Source organism: Eptesicus fuscus, chromosome 15 (assembly GCF_027574615.1).
Source record: "Eptesicus fuscus isolate TK198812 chromosome 15, DD_ASM_mEF_20220401, whole genome shotgun sequence".
NCBI lineage: Eukaryota > Metazoa > Chordata > Mammalia > Chiroptera > Vespertilionidae > Eptesicus > Eptesicus fuscus.
Genome location: NC_072487.1, coordinates 32,847,729 through 32,868,596, shown reverse-complemented (window position 1 = coordinate 32,868,596; position 20,868 = coordinate 32,847,729). Strand labels below are relative to the sequence as shown.

At 46.0% G+C, this 20,868-nt stretch overlaps 1 protein-coding gene across 3 annotated transcripts in view; it reads left to right on the top strand.

Annotated features, from left to right (window-relative positions):
* Nucleotides 1-20,868, top strand: part of SMARCA2 (SWI/SNF related, matrix associated, actin dependent regulator of chromatin, subfamily a, member 2) — a 182,252-nt gene that overhangs the window by 69,003 nt on the left and 92,381 nt on the right. For all 3 annotated transcript variants that reach the window (XM_054727542.1, XM_054727540.1, XM_054727541.1), the window contains exons 11-19: nt 2,632-2,762; nt 2,976-3,033; nt 5,081-5,181; nt 6,978-7,125; nt 10,868-11,031; nt 12,579-12,645; nt 13,299-13,409; nt 16,511-16,753; nt 18,423-18,536. In XM_054727542.1, the coding sequence (XP_054583517.1) occupies nt 2,632-2,762; nt 2,976-3,033; nt 5,081-5,181; nt 6,978-7,125; nt 10,868-11,031; nt 12,579-12,645; nt 13,299-13,409; nt 16,511-16,753; nt 18,423-18,536 (1,137 nt within the window). The remainder of the gene's footprint in view (nt 1-2,631; nt 2,763-2,975; nt 3,034-5,080; nt 5,182-6,977; nt 7,126-10,867; nt 11,032-12,578; nt 12,646-13,298; nt 13,410-16,510; nt 16,754-18,422; nt 18,537-20,868) is intronic.

Genomic DNA, 20,868 nt, shown 5'->3' with positions numbered 1-20,868 from the left:
TATAATTACATTTGCCCAGTAAATGATATAGAAGCATAAACTGTGACCCAGTTTCCTTAGTTCATTACTAATTTGAAATTATAAAACTCTGTAAGCCAAATAATTTACATATTTGGTTAACTTATTTTTTTTTAAAGTATATTTTTTATTGATTTCAGAGAGATAGAGAGATAGAAGCATCAATGATGAAAGCAAATCATTGATCGGCTGCCTCCTGCAGGCCCCACACTGGGGATCGAGCCTGCAAGCCGGGCATGTGTCCTGACCGGAAATCAAACCATCACCTCCTGGTTCATAGGTCGATGCTCAACCACTGAGCCACGCCGGCTGGGCTTGTTAACTAATTTTTTGACATCTTCTGTAGGCTTACAATGTAGCTTCTATTTGTCAGTTCATCAGCATATTCCTAAACTTTCTAGTATTTCCAATAGTCTCCTGAATCATGAGAATACAGTTATTCATTTATTGGATTTTTTTTCCCCTCTGAAAACTCCCAAGTTCCCTGCCAGTGATTCACACGAGGAGGCATACTCCCGGAGCAGGGTGCGGAGGAAGCTTGCTTCAAGCCACCTCCTCCTCTCGCAGATTCAGATAAACCTGCTCGGAGGTCTGGGGTGGGTGGAGGGTTGCCTCTTCCTGTTCTAGAATCACTGCACGTGAGCTGTATTGTGAATGTGAACAGCCTGGATGCAGAAGAAAGGTTGAAACCACCCGTCTATGTAGAAACCCCTTGAACAGTAAATGTTGCTTACCCACGGTAATCCATCACTAGGAAAGAAAGGACGGGATAAATGTCTGATGTGTGAGAAACTCTCCGTGGGCTGTTAAGGGGGAAGAATACTATATATTAGAGCACTTAGAAACACTCTCATTTGTAAAAGCCCAGCCTGACCTAAGCTGGCCTCACATCCGTCTGTGATTAACAAGCACTGGGGAGAGATTTAACATGTTACAGTGAGGGCCCTTTATCTCTTACTACCTCTTGGGGAAATTACCTACTGATCTAGGGCCTGTGACATACACCTTTTTTTCTTCTTCTTCTTTCAATCTCAGCACATGCGTGCTCTTTCTGCTGCAGTTGGCGAAGTGGACATCTTGCTCGGGTTGTTTTGAAATAAGTTTCCTGTTACACTAACGTGCCACTCATTCAGTGCTTCTGCCAAAGTTGTCATTCCAGCCCGTGGGGAACCCCAGTTTTCTTTGAAGCATGACATCAGAAGCAATGGGATAAGTTGTGTTGTAACAGCCTAAGATCCCGGAGAACGATTTTTCCATGGGAGATGATAGTAAATGGTAGATTTCCTTCTTGATCGTGTGAGCATACCGGTGACCTTTTACATTAATGAGGAAGAAGTGGCATCTTGGCATATAAAGTAATGGTGCTCACGACCACGGCCTCAGCACACGTAAAGGAAGAGAAACAGTGATAGTCTAGGGCGAGCCTTTCCTTTTCTCAAAGGTTATGTTTGTGGATAATTGCTGATGTATTGTGTCTTATTCTGACAGCACTTTGAGGGGGAAAGAGAAGAGGTTCGTTTTCTATTAGATTTAGACAGTAACCTAGAGTATACTATTTTTCCTGTCATTTTTATTTAATTCCAAATACGAGTAATTTATAAGAAAATGTTTGGAATGAATGAATAGTCTAAACCTTGGGCTTTGTAACTCTTACGGAGATGGGAAACTGGAAAGACCCACAGGTCAGGCGTTTCCAAACAGACACCTTGCCTGGGGCCTCTCCGGGAAGCACAATCCCCTCCCATCCGTAGCAGTCCCTCGGGGAGGATCACTCCATCCTCAGGCCTCACACAACAGTGGATTCTCTGAAGGAGGTTAAGCACAGCCTCTGCAGTAACACTTATTCGCTTAATTTTTGGAGCAAGCCATTTTTCATTGAGAGTCTGATAATGAACTTCCGCTCAGTCTTGGTCTATTCTGCAGATTTCAGATGAGCGGAGCTTCCGGCTCTATCACACGCCCAGGTACCAATGGTTGGTCTGGTTACCTGGTGGTTTGGTTTTGGATCAAGGACACTGGTTCTGCTAAGCCAAACCGGCCAGTAATGAGATGATAACAAGTTACGTACTTTTTTTCTTTTCCCATTCTCTCTGAAACCATAAGTTTGCCATAGTCATTATCTGAGGGGAGGTGTTATTCTTTGGGGGTTGAGGTTCTCCGTTGCAAATGACAAAAGTCAGCTCTGCCTGATTTGAGTAACAAGGGAATGTATTAACAGGATATTGGGTAATTCATCAGATCTCCAGGAATCCTGGAGAGCCGGGCTGGAAGCTACACCTGGTATTGTACATTCAATGGTCAGTGAGGACGTGGCCGACGCGGGAGCAGGCAGGAGCTTGGCTCAGCCAGGACCGCCATCCTGGTTCTGCCGCCTCTGGGGTCTGCCCTCCCGCCAGTGTGCCTGTTGGGCCCTACTACCTTGAACTTCTAGCTCCCAATTCAGAGCCATGGTGAGTGCATCCATTTGGGGGAGCTGAGGTCTTGTGCTGGTGACATTTCCAATCACAAAACAAGGTTTCAGATGCTGGCAGCCAGAAGGCTGAGAGATGCCCCACGCAGAACTAGGAGAACACCAAGTGGTGACGTGTTTTTGGTTTTTTCTCTCCTTTCTAGCCGATAGACGAGAGCAGTCAGATGAGTGACCTTCCTGTCAAAGTAACTCACACAGAAACCGGCAAGGTCCTGTTTGGACCAGAAGCACCCAAAGCAAGTCAGCTGGACGCCTGGTTGGAAATGAATCCTGGGTGAGCGTTAAAGCGGAATTATTGGCGTTCTTTGGCTTTTTCAATTTTTGTGGTCCTTGTAACACCTTGGACCTAAAGCAACACAACCTGTGCTGAAGTGGTTAAAGGTGGTACCTGCGTTTGTCACATACACACTGAACATGCTAGTTAAGTCATGCGTGCATATTTTGTCTTATAATTCACAGAACTAAGCCCTGTCTCCTTCCCCTGTAGTTACGAAGTTGCCCCCAGGTCCGACAGCGAAGAGAGTGATTCTGATTACGAGGAGGAGGTACGTATGTGCGTCTGAGTTCATTGGTTTGAAAAGTTTGAGGGAAGTACCTGTGTCCTTCTGTATTCCTGCTTTCAGCGTTGGCCTTGGGTAATGACTGGGGTTGAGGGCTGGCCAAAGCTTTGGTGGGGCATGCCTCGCCGTGCAGTGACCTCTTGGGGGCTCCTGACCAATGGGAGACTTGGTGAATTCTAAATTCATTTGGAACCAAGAAAGAGAAGCCGTCATTAAATCAGAAGGGGCAGAACCGTGTTTTGGAGAGAACTGAAGATGGATCACTTTGGGAAAGTCACTCCCATGCCTCCAAGTGGCTCACTCTGAGGGTTCGCTGCCTCAACATTTCTGAAGTTCTTCGGGCCTTAGCATCTATTTGAAATGGAAAGTCCGGGAACTTAGACGAAAAGGGCAACTTGGGCTTGATTTAATGACTGTATTGATCCTCTTGATTTCCCTTTAAATGTGATTCTTGTTTGAAGTCCTTGGATATACTTGTTACCAAAAAGAGAAGCACATTTTTCAGTCTCTTGGAAGGAATACTCAGCATATCCAGAACCTAAAATAGTAATCTTGTATGCTTTTCATAGGATTATAAAATAAGAAAGGAATTTTTAGATCGATTATGAAATGCTTAATAATTACAAATAGATTTTTTAAATATTTCTATCTCCTTCATCTCTGTTGTTAATGTTTGGTCCCTGAATGTGATTTTTGCCCGTGTCGAGGAATCCTGGTTCGGAGTGGCCATGGCACAGATGCCACAGATGCTCACTAGGGTTTTAAGACAATTGTTATTTCCTTCTATTGTGTGGACCTAGGTTTTCTAAATTAATCTACTGTGGACACTTTGCAAAGAGGAAAAATAAAAGTTATATTTTTACAAAAGCATGCTATTAAAAAGCAAGTATTTTAGAGCCATGCTATTTTTTTTTTCCGTAGGCTATTCTTTCTCTGGTATAGTTGAAGCTTATAAAATCAGTTTTAAAAATGTTTCTTGTTGACTTGGATACCTGGGCCCATAAATGATCCGTTGGAAGAGCCTTCTCATTCAGAGAGCCAGGGAGGGACAGAGACGAGATAAAGTGGACCCTTTAGCCCACGCACGCCAGCCCAGACTGCCAGCTGCAGGCAGCCCCGATAGCCAGGAATAGGGGGAACTCGTCATCTGGGGCCTGCCACCCACTCGTGGCAGGTCCTGTCCCCTCTCAGCACTTCACTTCTCGCCTGGAAAATGAGGAGTGGTGCTGATTCCTGCTTACCCCCTGCTCTCAATCATCCGTCATCATAGGTCTGATTTTCAGAACTAATATTGTGTCCCCTTTTTTTTATTTTACTCGAGAATTATGGAAAAGCATCGTTCTCTTTAAATCCACTTTTAAAGGAAATTCTATTGGATTATCGGGAAAGAGTTCGTCTCCCACACCAGTGGTTAGTGGTGGGCTCAGTGAATATTTAGTGAAGCTTTCAAACAGCACAGCGGAACACAGTGCACAATGGCGAGGTGGGGCGAGGATGAATCCTTTGGCGAGTTCTGGACAGTTTTCATCAAAATATTCAGAAATGCACGGTGTGAAGTACCACAGAAAGCCACGTGATTACAAGCCCCAGCCCGTACTGCAAACGCCCGGGGCCATCAAAACCCGCTGGCCTATCTGAGAGGACAGTCTGAGGAGCAGGACAAGGCGAACATGTCTAGAGCCGGGCCGCAGAGAGACGGATGTAGAATGTGGCTAAGTTAGTGGGACGTGGGTACAGGACTCTTAGGTAACCACGCAGTGAAACCTGTCCCTCTCTCTGGATGATTTTTACAGTTTTGTTCTTAGGGGCAGAGGTGCTAGGGGCTCCTCTGAGGGTCGCCTTCCTTCTCTCGCTGAATGATTTAAACAGCATTGGAATGGGGTGTATTGCCCGGTAGAGGGAGGTGTTAGATCTACTTCCTCCCTTCACTTTATTTACTTCATTTGTGAAGTTGAGCGCTCTGTAGTCTCTTTTTGGAAAATGCCAACCATAGAGATTCACTTGTCAGGATGGAATCTTTGTTTCTTCCCAGGATGAGGAGGAAGAGTCCAGTCGGCAGGAAACGGAAGAGAAAATACTTCTGGATCCAAACAGTGAAGAAGTCTCCGAGAAGGACGCTAAGCAGATCATTGAGTGAGTCTCTCTCACGAGTGTCCTTCCTTGCAGATGTGTTTCATGACCTAAATTAGGCTTTAGGAATTTTCTTTTGGAAAATTTGGAGGCAGGAGGCCGACTTCGTGCCCACACTCCGCTTGAATCGCTGCTGTCAGAAGTCACCACTGGGCTCCAGCCACGGGGCGCCAGGGCTCCCGGTCTCCCCGCTCTGACCTCTTCTCCCTCCCGAATCCCCGCCCCCAGCTCCGGCTCACTCCTGGGCTCCGCACCTGTCACCCGCAGTCTGCCCCAGACTGAGCTGACCACACTGGCCCCTCCAGCTGGCTTCTTCTCCGCCCTTCCTTCCTCCCTCAGTGGCATCAGCACTCACCCAGAAACCCAAGTGAGAGACAGCATTCCCTCTGTCCTTGTTGCCAAGCCAGTCAGCCACCAGATCCCGCCAGGAAACACCCCTCTCCTCGGAACCCTGTCCTCCTCCCCGCTCTGCGTGCCCAGCTCCCTGCCGCACCCTGGTCGTCCCCCACACCCGTGGTCTACACAGCTCTTTGCTGTGTAATATTAGCGTGGCTCTAATATTAAAAGGAAATTATAATGAAACAGTCGGCAAAATAGAACATTATAAAGTGGTGACATTTAAAAGGAAAAAAATGAACATTTTAATCTTTCCTCCTTTTATTGCAGAGCTGTAGGCTCCACTTTATTTATTTATTTTTTCTCATTTTATTTATTTTTCCGATTTTTTTCTGTATTGATTAAGGTATTACATATGTGTCCTTATCCCCTCATTGCCCCCCCCCACCTCCCCACTCATGCCCTCACCCCCCTGGTGTCTGTGTCCATTGGTTAGGCTTATATGCATGCATACAAGTCCTTTGGTTGATCTCTCCCCCTTACCCCCTCCCTCCCCTGCCTTCCCTCTGAGGTTTGATGGTCTGATGGATGCTTCTCTGAGGAACCTGTTTTACCAGTCTGCCCCCCTCATTGCCTGTAGAATAAAATACGAGCTCCCTAACCTGGCTTAGAAAAGGGAAGACAACCTTCCTCTTTCCTGTCTCTTAAGTTGACTTCGGCCTTCTCTCACCTGCCCTCCAAGCCATGGACTGTGTTCTGGGCATAGGATTGACACTGAGTGGCCAGATTATTATAATCTCTGAACGCATAATAATTTGGCCACTCAGTGTGTGTGTGTGTGTGTGTGTGTGTGTGTGTATTAGAGGCCCGGTGCATGAATTCGTGCATGGGTGGGGTCCGGCCAGCCTGGCTAGGGGGAGGGGACATGGGCAGTTGGCCGACCTGCCTGCTGGTCGAACTCCTGGTCAAGAGGACAATTTGCATATTAGCCTTTTATTATATAGGATATACACTGAGTGGCCAGATTATTATGCATCCAGAGATCATAATAATCTGGCCACTCAGTGTATCTTCATGTCCCAAGAGCCTAAGACAGCTTTACAGGCAAAGCGTTCATCTGCAGGTGCGGTTCATGTTCCTATTGGTCACTGGGGGGTCACGCCGGCCTGCATTCAGATCCTGACTCCACTAATTTTATGTGACAGGCAAATTCACTCACCTCTCTGGGCCTGAAGTTCTTCACGTGCATAAAACGGGGATGAGACAAATAAGTCTGCCTCGCTTTGTTTTTGTGAGAATTACAGATAATGTATTTTAATTGCCAGGCAATTAAATAGTAGGTGATAAATAAACCGTACTTACTGCAGCTATTTTAGGCTTTCCGTTCATCTTTTTGAATGGATCGAAATAAAAACACATGCACCCAGATGTCTGTGCGTGATCCTCCACCGTCTCTGTCCCAGGACAGCCAAGCAGGACGTGGATGATGAGTACAGCATGCAGTGCAGTGCCAGAGGCTCGCAGTCCTACTACACCGTGGCCCACGCCATCTCCGAGAGGGTGGAGAAGCAGTCTGCCCTCCTCATCAACGGGACCCTGAAGCACTACCAGGTAACCGCTGGGGTTCGCGTCTCCTTGGCCGGTCACCAGCTCCCACCTCGTTTGCACTGCAGTGTGTCTCGTGCACGTGTCGATGGCCTAAGCGGGTTGATGAGGAGAAGGCGTTCTAGGTCCCCCTGCTTACAGTCCTGACAGTCTCTCCATTCTGCCTGTAATCCTGCTCGGAGAGCGCTTCCATCTTACCGTCTCTGCCAGGGCATATCTGCTTTCTCTCCTGGGGTTTTGGGATGAATTGGCTTGCCATCTGGAACCGTTTCATCACGGATCGCTACAGAATGGAAAACGCAGCCACATTGGATGCGTGTCGGGAACAGGAACCTAGCTGGGCGGCAAACGAAGTGTTTCTTCAGGAATGGCACTGGTGGCCGGGGTCCAATGCTGTGGGTCCAGCCCCCCGGCAGTCGCTGTCTCCTCCACTTACACTCTTATCTTTTCAAGTCTCAGTAAAGTGGGGAGCCTCCGTGCTTTGGTGAGAACGAGGCTGTAAATATAACACATTTCATGTGACCTGTGTGTGGAACGAGGTCAGCCGCTGTCTTCTCTCTCCTCCCACTTTACAGTGTTTCCCAAAGTGTGTTCCTTGGGACATTGGTCGCATGAGATGTACCTCAACAAGAAAAAGAAAAATTGGTCCCGTGGTCAAATAAATATGAGAGATACGACCAGCTGTAACGCGGATTACCATATCATTTACTGTTTCAAACTTGGGTACTAATGAGAGTGATACTAGGGGTCCTTATTATTGATAATGGGCATAACCCAGGACCTTCCTGAGCCATCCAGCCACCTGGGCACCCTGACAGGAACCCTCCTGATGATCCATGCTGCACGTCAGCACATCCATGACTCTACAAATAGCAATGTGTGATCCATAACTGCACATCGGTATTATGCAATAAAATAACTAACTTTCTAGTTCTCAGGTTTCTGACTCCCCAGCCTTATTTTCATATAGCACCTCTTAGAAACCACATGCTTTAGGCCAACAGTTCTCACACCTTTTGGACTCGGGGTCCTCTACACACTTAAAACGCGGCCCTGCATCTGCTGCCGTGGCCTGGGGTAAAGCTACAGTGACTCCGCAGCGCAGCCTTGGTCCCTGCTCCAGGGCCCGCAGTTCCCACCCACTGTTGCTTTTGTATCACAACATAAAAGGTAAACAGTGCCCTGAAGTTACTGTGACATCGCTGGGCCTGTGGCTCCTGGGCAGGCCGAGGGCACCGGGAGCCCCGCCCGGGAGCACACGCTGACAAGCACTGCTCCGTCCGTCCGCAGTGAGGTCACGTTTTCCCTGTGAAGGAAGGTTCCAAGTGCATATCAGCTTACTTGGTCTGCCCGACGTAGATATGAATTCATAGTGTGTTCTGATAAACTTGAACATGTCTGTGTCTGGGAGATGTGTTCTTTGGATTATTCATAAGTAAGTTAACGGCCCATTGATTTCTGCTGCCACCTGGTACCTTTCTCAGCCCTCGTCCATCACTGTCCTTTCAAACCCACTCCCTGCTTCCGTCTGGAACCGTGTGCCCTCCTCCCTGCCCTGGGCGGCTGGAGGTCCCAGGACGCCTTGCCCCGCCCCCTGGGTTCTTGTCTCTTGAAATTTCTTCTGCCTGATGATCCTTTCCCTTTCTCTCAGACCAGTTCATGTCGTAGCTCCGAGCCTCCCAGGACCACTCTGTCCCCAAGTGAGCTTTCTCTCTTCTCGCTCCTGGACACGTCTCTGCATCATTCATAGTTACGTAACCTCACATCGCTGAGGCCTTCCCGCTGCTTCCTGGAAAGCTGTGGTTCAGTCCCCGGCCCCGCCAGCATCACGGTCCAGAAACGTACAGTTCATTCCCCACAATTTTAGTGAATTTCTAGTCCCTTCTGCTGCCAGTTTCTGCTTCTGTTTTATCTGGGATTAACACAGATGCAAAATTCAGCCCCTTTGCCAATTTCCATTTAAAAAAGGAACCCACCACCTCCCAGTGTCCCAATGTTCCTGGCCTTTCTTTCGTTGGCTTTCCTAGGAGTCTGGAGGCCTTGGCGTCACGGTGCAGGCACGCAGGTCCTCCGAACCCGCGGCTGTGGCTCCCAGTCCTTTCCTCACGTCCCCTCTCTCTCTTTGCCCACTTGCTCAAAGGCTCTCTCCATTTCCCTTCGATTTCTTGGTGTTGCTGTTCTTCGAAACCCCTTGGGATGGCGTGGAGTCTTGCGTGGCACAGAGACCCCAGGTGGCCTCTGAAAGTGTTCAGGCCAGCGCAGGGCTCTCCCTGGGAAACAGCCTGGCCCACGCAGTCCCGGATGGGTGGCATCGGCACCCCAGCCGTTTCTTGGTGCGTGTGCATAGGCGAGTGGCTTATTGTCTCCCCTTTGAAAGCTTCTGAAAGGAGGTATACATCTGACACACCTCGGGGTCCATCTGCCATAGCTCCTTGCACAGAATAATCATTTAATACATTTTAAAATAAATTACTTCTTTCTTACATAAAACATATTAAAATTAACATTTTCCTAAGCATGACTCAATGAGCAAGCTAAATTGCTTTTAGCTAATATAAATACAGATATCGATATATATAGATACTGATATCTATATCTATCTATCTGTCTATCTATCTATCTATCTATCTATCATTGATCCTACCTTTTAAATCCAGCCTGGCCATTGTGACTCAGTGGTTGAGTATCAACCTATGAACCAGGAGGTCACAGTTCTATTCCCAGTCAGGGTACATGCCCTGCCAGGGTTGCAGGCTCAATCCCCAGTGTGGGGCCTGCAGGAGGCAGCCAATCAATGATTCATTTTCTCTCTCTCTCCCCCTCTCGCTTCCTCTCTGAAATCAATAAAAAAATATTTTTAACCCTTTGCACTCGCTTGCTTTTTTCTCGATTCTTTATTCTAATGCTAACCGTGTCGAGTCACACTCGACATCGAGTGCAAAAGGTTAAAAAAAATAAACCCAGCATTGGTAGTATGAGGGGGAAAGGGGATTGGTATTGGGAGAGGCAGGGGTAACAATTCTGTATTTTCACCAACCTTTCTTGTACTTGACGGGCTGCAAAGCTGCATCTCGGGGCAGAGCTTTTGTGCTTTACGGGTACGCGGAGTGTGTCCGTAGGCAGTCAGCTTCGGTAGGCTGCCCTTGGGGAGTGCCACATAGCAGTTTCCATCTGCTGCCCTGCCCCGGAGGTGTGCCCCCACCGGGAACCACCCCCTCGGCCCAGCAGCCGGCCCTGGCTCCCTGGTCACCTGGCTTCCTCACCAAGGGCAGCCCACCCCGGAGGGAGGGGCTCCTTTGCCAAGGAGGCTATTTCTGATGATCTGTGACCTGCGAGCCAAACCTGCCCTCTGGTTTGTCTGTCCTTAATCCTCGCGTTGGCTTTTTGTTCCTGGAGTGGTTGGCATGGCTTTTGCTTTGGGTTTCCTGCATTTATAATAATTCTAGAATGTCCTGCACTGTGAAATGCTAAGTAGGGATGAGCAGCAAAGCTGCTTAAAACCCTGCCCTTCTGCTCCAGCCCGTCGTGTCTAAATCTGATTAACACTCGGCACCTGCCCAGCAGCGGGGACGATTACGGGGCTCAGGTCTTAAATTCCTTTTGTGCTGGTGCCTCCCTCACTGGCCTGCTGTGGGAGATCCCACGTATAGCACTGCGGAGTGAAGAAGTCACAGCCTCACTTGAGTTGTATTAGTATTAATTACCTGTGCAGATCTTGGATAATTGAAGCAATTACTCTTCATTTCAGCTCCAGGGCCTGGAATGGATGGTCTCCCTGTATAATAACAATTTGAACGGAATCTTAGCGGACGAAATGGGGCTGGGGAAGACCATACAGACCATTGCACTCATCACTTACCTGATGGAGCACAAAAGACTCAACGGCCCCTATCTCATCATCGTGCCCCTCTCGTGAGTACGGGCCTTGGCTCTGCAGTTGTCTGTGTGTGTGCTGCAGGTGCCCTGTTAGGAGCGTGCCCTTCCTTTGCACCGAAAGCAGGAAAGTATAGCCTGTGGTGGGGTGCCCAGGAGCATGGCATCTGGACTTAGGTTTTTATTTCCCACCCCCGACCCACTCCCAGCCTCCTCACTGTACAGTGCGCCTTATTCCTTCAGCGGCTCACCAAGGGGGAGAGAGGGTTCCTTTTTTTTTTTTTTTAATTTCTTTGATTTTTTTTTTTTCTGGTTCCATTTCCAAAAGGTTACATATATTCAAAAGACTGTGTATTCTGAAGTCTTTCTTTCGTGTATCCTTCAAAGCAGACTCTAAATCAAATTTGTAACAGAATGTTACCTTATCCTGCCCTCAGTATGCGCAATTCATTTTCAGTGATTTTGCCTCTTGGCAAGGACAGGTCTCTACTGCGCGCCATTTCCCGCCCAGGCCTCGCGCCCCAGTGGCTCTTTGCAGGTCTTCAGGGGACACTCCTGAGAGAAGGGAGACCTGATCGCAGCCCCCTGGCCCCCAGGGGAGTGTCTCTGGCTGTGCGTGTCTGGTTGCATTTTTAATCCCTGAGATCTGAGGTCTCTGTGCGAATACAAACCTGGACCTTGAGAAAAAAATAAAGATTCTATTTTTAATAGTTTCTCCCATATTTGTTTAAAGGAGGACTATTTGCAGACCTTTTTAATCTGGATGATCTGAATCCATCGTATTTAGACATTCTTTGCATTTTACCTATATTTTGAATATGTGTTTTGCTTTTTTTTTGTTTTTTGTTTTTGTTTTTTTATATTTTATTGATTTTTTACAGAGAGGAATAGAGAGTTAGAAACATCGATGAGAGAGAAACATCGATCAGCTGCCTCCTGCACACCCCCTACTGGGGATGTGCCCGCAACCAAGGTACATGCCCTTGACCGGAATCGAACCTGGGACCCTTGAGTCCGCAGGCCGACGCTCTATCCACTGAGCCAAACCGGCTTCGGCTGTGTTTTGCTTTTTATCTATATTTTTCATGTTCTGACTTGTATGTTATGGTCAGGCTTTCAGGGATGAAAAACAGGGGCGGGGGCAATTCACTATTTCTTCCCCTGCTTCCTCTTGACAGATGTATTTAATATGTTCATGTGCTTTTGTAATTTCTTTTTTCCTGACTCAACTTTTCTCTGTACGTGTGTGGCTGTTTCTAAAGACTCACCAAATCCCTTTGGCAGTTGCTATTTTTCAATGCCATATTAAAATTTAGGGTGGTTTTTTTTTTTTTTTTCCCCCTCTATAATTATGCATTCTTTAATTTTTTTTCTTATGAGATTTTTTTTTTATGTGCCCACAACATACTTGTCATGCTTTGTGGCAGCTTACTTCTAACTTATCTCTTATTTTCACACCTTTAAAAAAATATGTAGTCAAGATATTCAAGGTGAAGCCTGAAAATAAATAAGAACATCTTTTTAACCACCGACTTTTATACAAATGTCTTTTTTTTTCTCTCTTCTATTTATTTTTTGTTCTACAGGACTCTGTCTAACTGGACATATGAATTTGACAAATGGGCTCCTTCTGTGGTGAAAATTTCTTACAAGGTTTGGAATGCTGTGTTTATATATAAATGTGCAAAAGCAAAAAATAGGCCCCATTTTCTTTACTCCATATGCACATCTGTGCACTGTATTTGGTTGTAAAGTTTTGTCATGTACATCATGTACTAAACAGTGAGAGTTAATCATCCCAAGAAGATTACTGTAATAAACCATAATTACTTTCAGATAGTGAAATGCAGAAGAAAATTGTTAATTATCATATTGCGAGGTTTCTGATGAGAGAAATACAAATGACAAATACCGCGCATCCCCCGTGCTGCCGACGGGCTCCCCGTGCCTGCGCAAAGTTCAGCAATTACCTGGGTGCTCAGGCCACCTGCTACGGGCTCCGGAGAAAAGGGGCCTTTCATCAGAGCAGCGGGTTCTCTGCCGCCGCGCGGTCACTGCAATTTCCCTTTCCCTCTTTCCCCGCCGTTCTCCGTGCGAAAGCCTCTCTCTAAGAGACTGAAAAGTGTCCAGACCTGGGCGATTTCGCCGAGCACTTTCTTGGTGGATAATGCATCTGTGTATAATAACGCACGTATGTGCACTCGTTAGTCACGGGCCTGGGCTCCATTAAGGTCTGAACAGTGAGGAATAGCACACATGTGCTTCCACTGGGTAATGTGTGTGTGTTTTTCTCCCTTTCTATTCAGGGCACCCCTGCCATGCGCCGCTCCCTTGTCCCCCAGCTACGGAGTGGCAAATTCAACGTCCTCTTGACAACTTACGAGTACATTATCAAAGACAAGCACATTCTTGCAAAGGTATGTTTAAAGAAATTCTTCTATCGCTAAATCGTGGACCACCATTGCACTGGAGTGTAAAGTATTCCCCAGATTATACTCACTAGTATAATTTGATTTTTAAATGGCATTTCTCTCTTTCTTTTTTTAGAGTCAGATATATTTTGGTGATGGGTTTTAATTGTATGCATACTATTGGTGTGTGTGTGTGTCTGCGCGCGCATGTACACACACACCATCTGTCCTGGGGCTCTTACTTATCCTCTCATAATCAGTTTACATCTCTTTAAAAGTTTGCCTGGGTTCCTTCTGCTGCAACTCTTCTCTCCAGCAGCTCGTGTGGAAGGAATCCTTGTTTCTGTTGCCCTGGGTCAGTGGTCGGCAAACTCATTAGTCAACAGAGCCAAATATCAACAGTACAACGATTGAAATTTCTTTTGAGAGCCAGATTTTTTAAACTTAAACTTCTTCTAACGCCACTTCTTCAAAATAGACTTGCCCAGGCCGTGGTATTCTGTGGAAGAGCCACATCAAGGAGCCAAAGAGCCGCATGTGGCTCGCGAGCCGCAGTTTGCCGACCACGGCCCTGGTTACTGTCAGCGCAGCTTCATTCCTCTTGGGCCTTTGTCTCTCCGAAGATGAGTAGCACCTCTCCACATGGCCTTCTCCCTGTGAACATTTCTCCCAGCTGTGGCTTTCCTGCTGTCCCTGTTTTCGTTTTTTTCCTAAAAAAATATGGGCTACTATTGTTTGAATTACTCTGGGCTGTTTCTGTGACTATTTGGAGCTGGGAAAGAATGGTTTTCTACCTGAAACCTACATGCCTCCTAATTTATATGTCCTAAGTTGTCCTTTAGCCATAAAATGTAATTTTTCCCATTAATATCATCTTGCCTCCTAATATGTTCATGCAGAATGATGGAAGTAGTTTCTTTCATGAAGCAAATATGAAGACTTAATTTTTTTTTTTTTTTAGCAATTTCTTTTGCCCCGTGGTGTTCTGAAAGCACTATAATCTGAAACCAAGTTATAGCCCAAACTGAACAGAATCCCCATTTCTGGGGTGTGTTCTGTCTCTGCACTAACCCTTTGCTCTGGGAACTGAGCGTTCCCTTCAGGGCATCACAGGAAGTCACATAACGGAAATGTGTTCCCGGGGGTGGTTTAATCATGAGACGGCACTGGCAACCGTGCTTGTTCCGACTCCTCGTCTTCGGAGACGAATTTGGTAGTGTCAGAAATGATGTGTTTTCAGTATTACGATGGGAATGTGTTTATACATTTGCGATCCTTGAAAACAAATTCAGACCGTGTTTTCTGCATAGGCATTTCAAAATTCATTGGAGGCGCCTGTTAACGAGATGTATCGCTTTTATTTGTTACTGGGGCAATGGAGATACAGAACGGGGCAGCAATTTTTTTTTTTTCCAATTGGAAGACCTACTTAGGAGTAGCCCAATAGCAAAATCGAAGGCCTCTGCTTTCTTGTTTACTATTTCACAAGCCAAACTGGGCAGGAAAGCAGATGTAGAATATTCATTTAAATACATGTTATCTGCTGGCCTCTTTTCACGCTATTGGTACGTTTGGGACAGTCCGCAATACAACTTTGATTCTTCCTAAACACTTTCCTTAGAGGCGGCAGAGGCAGAAAAATACACAAAATCTCTGGCAGTTTCCTTTACCTGAACATCCCGGCCTGACTGATGCTTTTCTAGCTTTTCCCCTGATTTCCCTGGTGCTTCTGACGAGGAAGGCGAGGGCTGTGGGGAGTGCTCTGCCGTCTCCCCCCTCTCTCCAGGAGCGTTGCGGCAGGATCCAGGCACAGCTGAGCGCCAGATGCTTTCCTTGGCCCTCACCCCTGCTCTGTAGGGAATGGATAGGCTTAGTGGAACATTCCTCATCGTTCTCACTTTAAGAAATGGAGAACAGTGACCTTGAGGAGGGCTCAAGTGTACAATACGAGAGAGGAAAGGGGCTTTCGTAGACTTAGGAAGGAGGATTGCATCAGATGGTCATTCTTTACTTCTGAAGTGATAGTCATGTGGGGGCAGTATGTTATGTTTCATTCTGAAGGTTTGGCGTACGTTGAGGGATGATATTTTAGCATTGTCCTCTCCGCCAGTGAGAATATCCTTTCATTTTCCATATCGTAAAGCAGGGACCCTAGACCTGGTGGATAAGTGCTTGGCAGGTAGGGAATACTAGTATGTGTGAGAGTCCAGGTTGCCAGATCTTCCCTTTTATTTTATTTTTTAAGAAAAAGCTAGATGTCCAGATTTTAATGGGAAATATACCAACTTTTAAATATTAGCAACTGATTGAAGTTAAAATAAGAACACGGATCCAAGCCCTAAAGGTAGTGTGGTCAGCCCACTTAGTAGAAAAGAAGGCAGAAGCCAGCGTCTCTCAGCTACAGGTAATGCTGGAAGAATCGGTCATTAACTGCTGCCGTGGAGAGCTGTGTTCTGTACCTGCTGGGCGTGGAGGGAGCATGACCATTAGGTCCGGGACAGCCGTCAGGGTACAGCATTAGCAGGTTGGGGCACAGGATGGGGAGACACAGGAGCTACCCCTGGCTTACCCAGTGCATTCTGGGCCAGGCTTCCCTCTTTGTTAAAGGGTGGCTTGGAATTACATGGCCTCTAAGGAACACTGTTGCTTTAGCTTCCCGTTATTACATGATGTGTTATCTCATCTATCAGGTATGGGCTATAGACTGTTGAGATTCTTTTATCCTCAGGAGACATATGTTTCACCAGATATGGGTCCTTTGGTTTTCCACTTCACCTCTTTTTTGTTGTTAATCTTCACCCGAGGATAGTTTTCCATCAAATTTTTTTTTTTTTAAGAGAGAGTGGAAGGGAGGGGGAGAGACAGAGAGAGAAACATCGATGCGAGAGACACATCGATTGGTTGCCTACCGCATGTGCCGGGCCGGGGATTGAGCCTGTAACAGAGGTACATGCCCTTCACCGGAATCGAACCCAGGACCCTGCAGTCCCTGAGCTGACGCTCTATCCACTGAGCCAAACCAGCGAGGGCTCCATTTCACCTCTTGCCTGTTGGAAATAGTTGTCTTTTCCCTCGCTCACCACATGTTGGCCCGCCTGACGTTACAGATTCGGTGGAAGTACATGATCGTGGACGAGGGCCACCGGATGAAGAACCACCACTGCAAGCTGACTCAGGTCCTGAACACTCACTACGTGGCCCCCAGGAGGATCCTGCTGACCGGCACCCCACTGCAGAATAAGCTCCCGGAGCTCTGGGCGCTCCTCAACTTCCTGCTCCCCACCATTTTCAAGAGCTGCAGCACCTTCGAGCAGTGGTTTAATGCTCCGTTTGCCATGACTGGAGAAAGGGTACTGGTCTAGCTCGTTGTTTTGGTTTTTCCCACTGCTTGACAATGAAATGAAAGGACCTAGAGCTGAGAACATTAGAGCGACAGGAAACCCACAGGGTGGTTTACCGTGTCGCCTACATTCCGAAGCTAGCCGGTGGGCGCACGTGTTCTCATTCCCGGGTGTTCCCCTCTGAAGAAAGCGGTCTAGTGAAGTGTGGGTGTCCTGACTCCAGCCAGGCCGCCAGAGGGCATTCCTTACGGTGGGATGCTGTACTGCTGTGGGCCACAGGGGGGACCCGTGGAGGGATAGTTACTGCCTCAGTTCAACCAGGTCAGCTCACCAGCTGAACAAAACCTTAAAGCATGTATGTCCTTGTTATAAACGTGGTCTTCCCTTTAAACTGTTTCCTCATCAAGAGTGTGTGTACACTAATTTTCTGTACACATTTTTTCAGAGTTTAGTGTGAGCCTCAGTTTTGTGTCTACATAAATACTCCTCAAATCTGGAGTAGCCATTTCCAAATTTCTCAACTCCATTTCTTCCACCATCTGTCTTCTCTTGGAGCTCCTTGATGAAAGGAAGGCCCGAGCCATTGTAAGGAAAGAAATGGGCACGTGTCCTTTTGGTTAGTGATTTCTTAACTATAGGAAAGCAGAGCCAGAAAGAATGCTTTAGGGAAACTTAGGTTGGAACTCTTCAGCCCTTTAGTTGTGTGGTACATTTTCTTTTTGTCCGTAAATGACTGACTCGCCCATTTGTATAAAGTAGAGTCAATCAGCTCTGCCCCCTAGAGGTGATAGAGGAGGGTGAACGAGAAAGCAGAGGGTTTTATAAATGTGACTGGAACTCCAACAAGATCAGGGCAGAAGAAAGGAAGAGCAAGGTAGCGTGGCTTAGAAACCAGCCAACATAAATTGGTCTACTCTTGTTTTCATTTTCCTGTACAAGCCTATTCTAACCTATTTTGTAAAATTGATTTGAGAGAGAGAGAGAAGGGGGGAAGAGAGAAACATGGCTTTGTTGTTCTACTAATTTATGCACTCGTTGGGTTGATCTCTGTATGTGCCCTGACTGGAGATCAAGTCCACACCCTTGGTATATTGGGAGAACGTTCTAACCAACTGAGCTACCCAGTCAGGGCTACTCGTGTTTTATGTCAGTCTTTCTCCCTCCGCCCCCAATGTGGGTTGTTTTTTAATCTTCACCCAATGACATGTTTTCATTGATTTTAGAGAGAGAGTAAGGGGGAGAGAAAGAGAGAAACATCAATGTGAGAGAAACATCGATCACTTGCCTCCCATATGCACCCCAACCAGGGATTGAACCCATAACCTGGTATGTGACCTGATCAGGAATTGAACCCATAACCTTTTGGTGTATAGGATGATGCTCCAACTGGCCAGGCCTTCAATCAGTCTTTATTGCCAGTTATGTTCCATAAAATTCTGAGCCCTTTTCCACAAACCCATCCCTAAGACAAACACCCATTTATAGGCTCTTTTATTTCCAACTGGTAGGCAGTTGGGAAGAGGATTCTGAGGTGTATGTGACCAGGTATAAACCTGGCCTTAACACATATAAACGTTCAAACATATATTGAAGTGAATAATAAATGTAACACAAAGTGTTATTACATGAAACAGCCTTTTAAAAAAAATCGAAGTCATCTACGGTTCTCCTCGTGTAGGTGGACTTGAATGAAGAAGAAACTATATTGATCATCCGGCGTCTACATAAGGTCTTGCGACCATTTTTACTGAGGAGACTGAAGAAGGAAGTGGAATCCCAGCTTCCAGAAAAGGTATGTTGCACAATGCACAAGTTATGATTTCTTCCTCTGCCGATATGGTTGACATACCTGCACCTGGAATTGTGTTTCTGAAACAGCAGGTTTGTCTTTTGGAAATCTCTTAAAGTGCTAATTTATTCGATAGAAGCTAAGGGGTTTTGTGTAGAGAGAAAAGGCAAATTTTGGCATTTTCAGCCCGGTGTCCAAAAGCTTTGGGCAGATTTTATAAAATTACCAAATTCATTGAGTTTTACCAAAGTCATTACCCTTTAACTTCCAGCCACTTAGCATACACTGATTAACTTAACATTGCATTTTAATTTTAGATTTTTTTTAAAGTTAACTAACCTCATTTGAGTTTCTTCTTACAGATGCCATAAAAGTGTTCTGTTTGTAAACCAAATAAGGATTTCAGTTTAGAACTTTTATCATTATCAGAGGGCCTAGTAAACATTGGCCATGTTGGCTGAAAATTTATTTAATACTAGAGGCCCGGTGCACAAAATTTGTGCACTGAGCTGGTGTCCCTCAGCCTGGCCTGCACCCTCTCGCAATCCAGGACCCCTCCGGGGATGTCCGACTGCCAGTTTAAACTGACAGTCAGACACCCCCCCAAGGGATGTAGCAGTGTGCCAAGCGGCAGGCCGCCAGGGAGGAGCCAGAACCAGGGCCAGGTGCCATGCCACTTGCACTCATCCCAGCCCACTGTGCCTGCTGCTGTCGATTGGTAGTGCTGCCACAGAGTCAGAAGAGGCTCCCGCCGCCACAACTGCACTCGCCAGCCATGAGCCCAGCTTCTAGCTGAGCGGCGCTCCCCCTGTGGGAGTGCACTGACCACTAGGGGGCAGCTCCTGCTTTGAGCGTCTGCCCCCTGGTGGTCAGTGCGCATCATAGCGACTGGTCGACCGGTCATTCTGGTCATTGCAGTCGTTCTGTCCTAAGGGTCACTTAGACTTTTATATATATGGATTTGATGCTTGTGATGTCACCATTCTAATAGGTGAAAAATAGAATTCCTATAAATTACAGAACCATCATCTAATTATTCTTGGGCACAGTTTCTGTCCCGCACCACGAACATGAAGTTCCTGTGAACATTTTGAGCAAGTATTTTTCAGATTACTTCGTGGACACTGAGTTTTCAGTGCTTTAGAATATCCTTTAAGCCCTTAGCTCTGCACTTTTTGGTGGATTTGGGTATTAGTTTAATATGTTTCTGATCATAGTTTGGAACCACACAAATTTGAGTTCTAAATTTTATTCTCTTAAAGAAAGATTGTTTGGCATTGTATACTAGTATTTGTAGCATGAGATATTTTGATCTGAGCTTTCTCTTTAGGTGAGCCAAGTCTGAAATGTGTTATTTTGCATCATTGTGTTTTCTGTGTAATGACTCTATTTTTTGGACAGATTGTTTCATCCTGTTCATTTTTAAGTGGGAGCTGGCAAATAGCATATGAAGTTGATCGGTTTGCTGAGAGAGAATTTTGTTCTCTATTCTTATCAATTGAAAAAAATTAGAATTAAACATGGTTTTTATACCAGGCTTACTCCAGCAGTAGCCCAAATATTTAAGTGTTTTATTGTGCTAGTATAAATGCATTGTGGGCATTAAATGCTATATCGATATTTACTTGACTTCTGTGGTCTCAGCATCTTTGGGTAACCCCTTTTCTGTTTAATATGGAGCTTAGCTACTGAAGACATAAACTGGGGAATGGATACAATGGCCATGTGGCTGCCTGGAGCTGCCTCCCAGCATACTGTTACTGAGATCCTGCAAGTTATAGTGGTGGAATGTTAAGGATTTTAATTTGTCCCATGCTTCCTTTTGTTTCTTTAGAAGAGCTGTAAAATAAAAGGTGACTAACTAAAGTCCTTTATTCATTCATTCCATAAAACTTCTTAATCTTGCTGACTTATTTACTTACAGGACTGGCTAAATAGACATAGATTTTTTAAAAGTGCATTACAAGTTAAAACTATGCCCTGTCTTAAGAAAATCCATTATATAAAAATCCAAACTTTTGCAGCCTAAGGATTGTGGGGTGATCATTTATACCACAAAGGGATTCTTTACTATTTATTTTACCATTCTTTCCACAAGAGTGCTTCTTGAGTATGAATAAACTTTTAAAAAAAATTAACATTAGATTTTCGAGAGTATGTCGCCTATATAAAGTCCATGTATGCTCTTTAATAGCCGGAGCATGATCTCTGAGGTATGTTAAATACCCTGTATGTGATAGATTGTCTATGGATAAGCTACCTTTTCCTGGAGGTAACTTGGCGGTGTGGAAAGCATGGGTTCTGCCATCAGAGTGGACAAGGGTCCCCACCACAT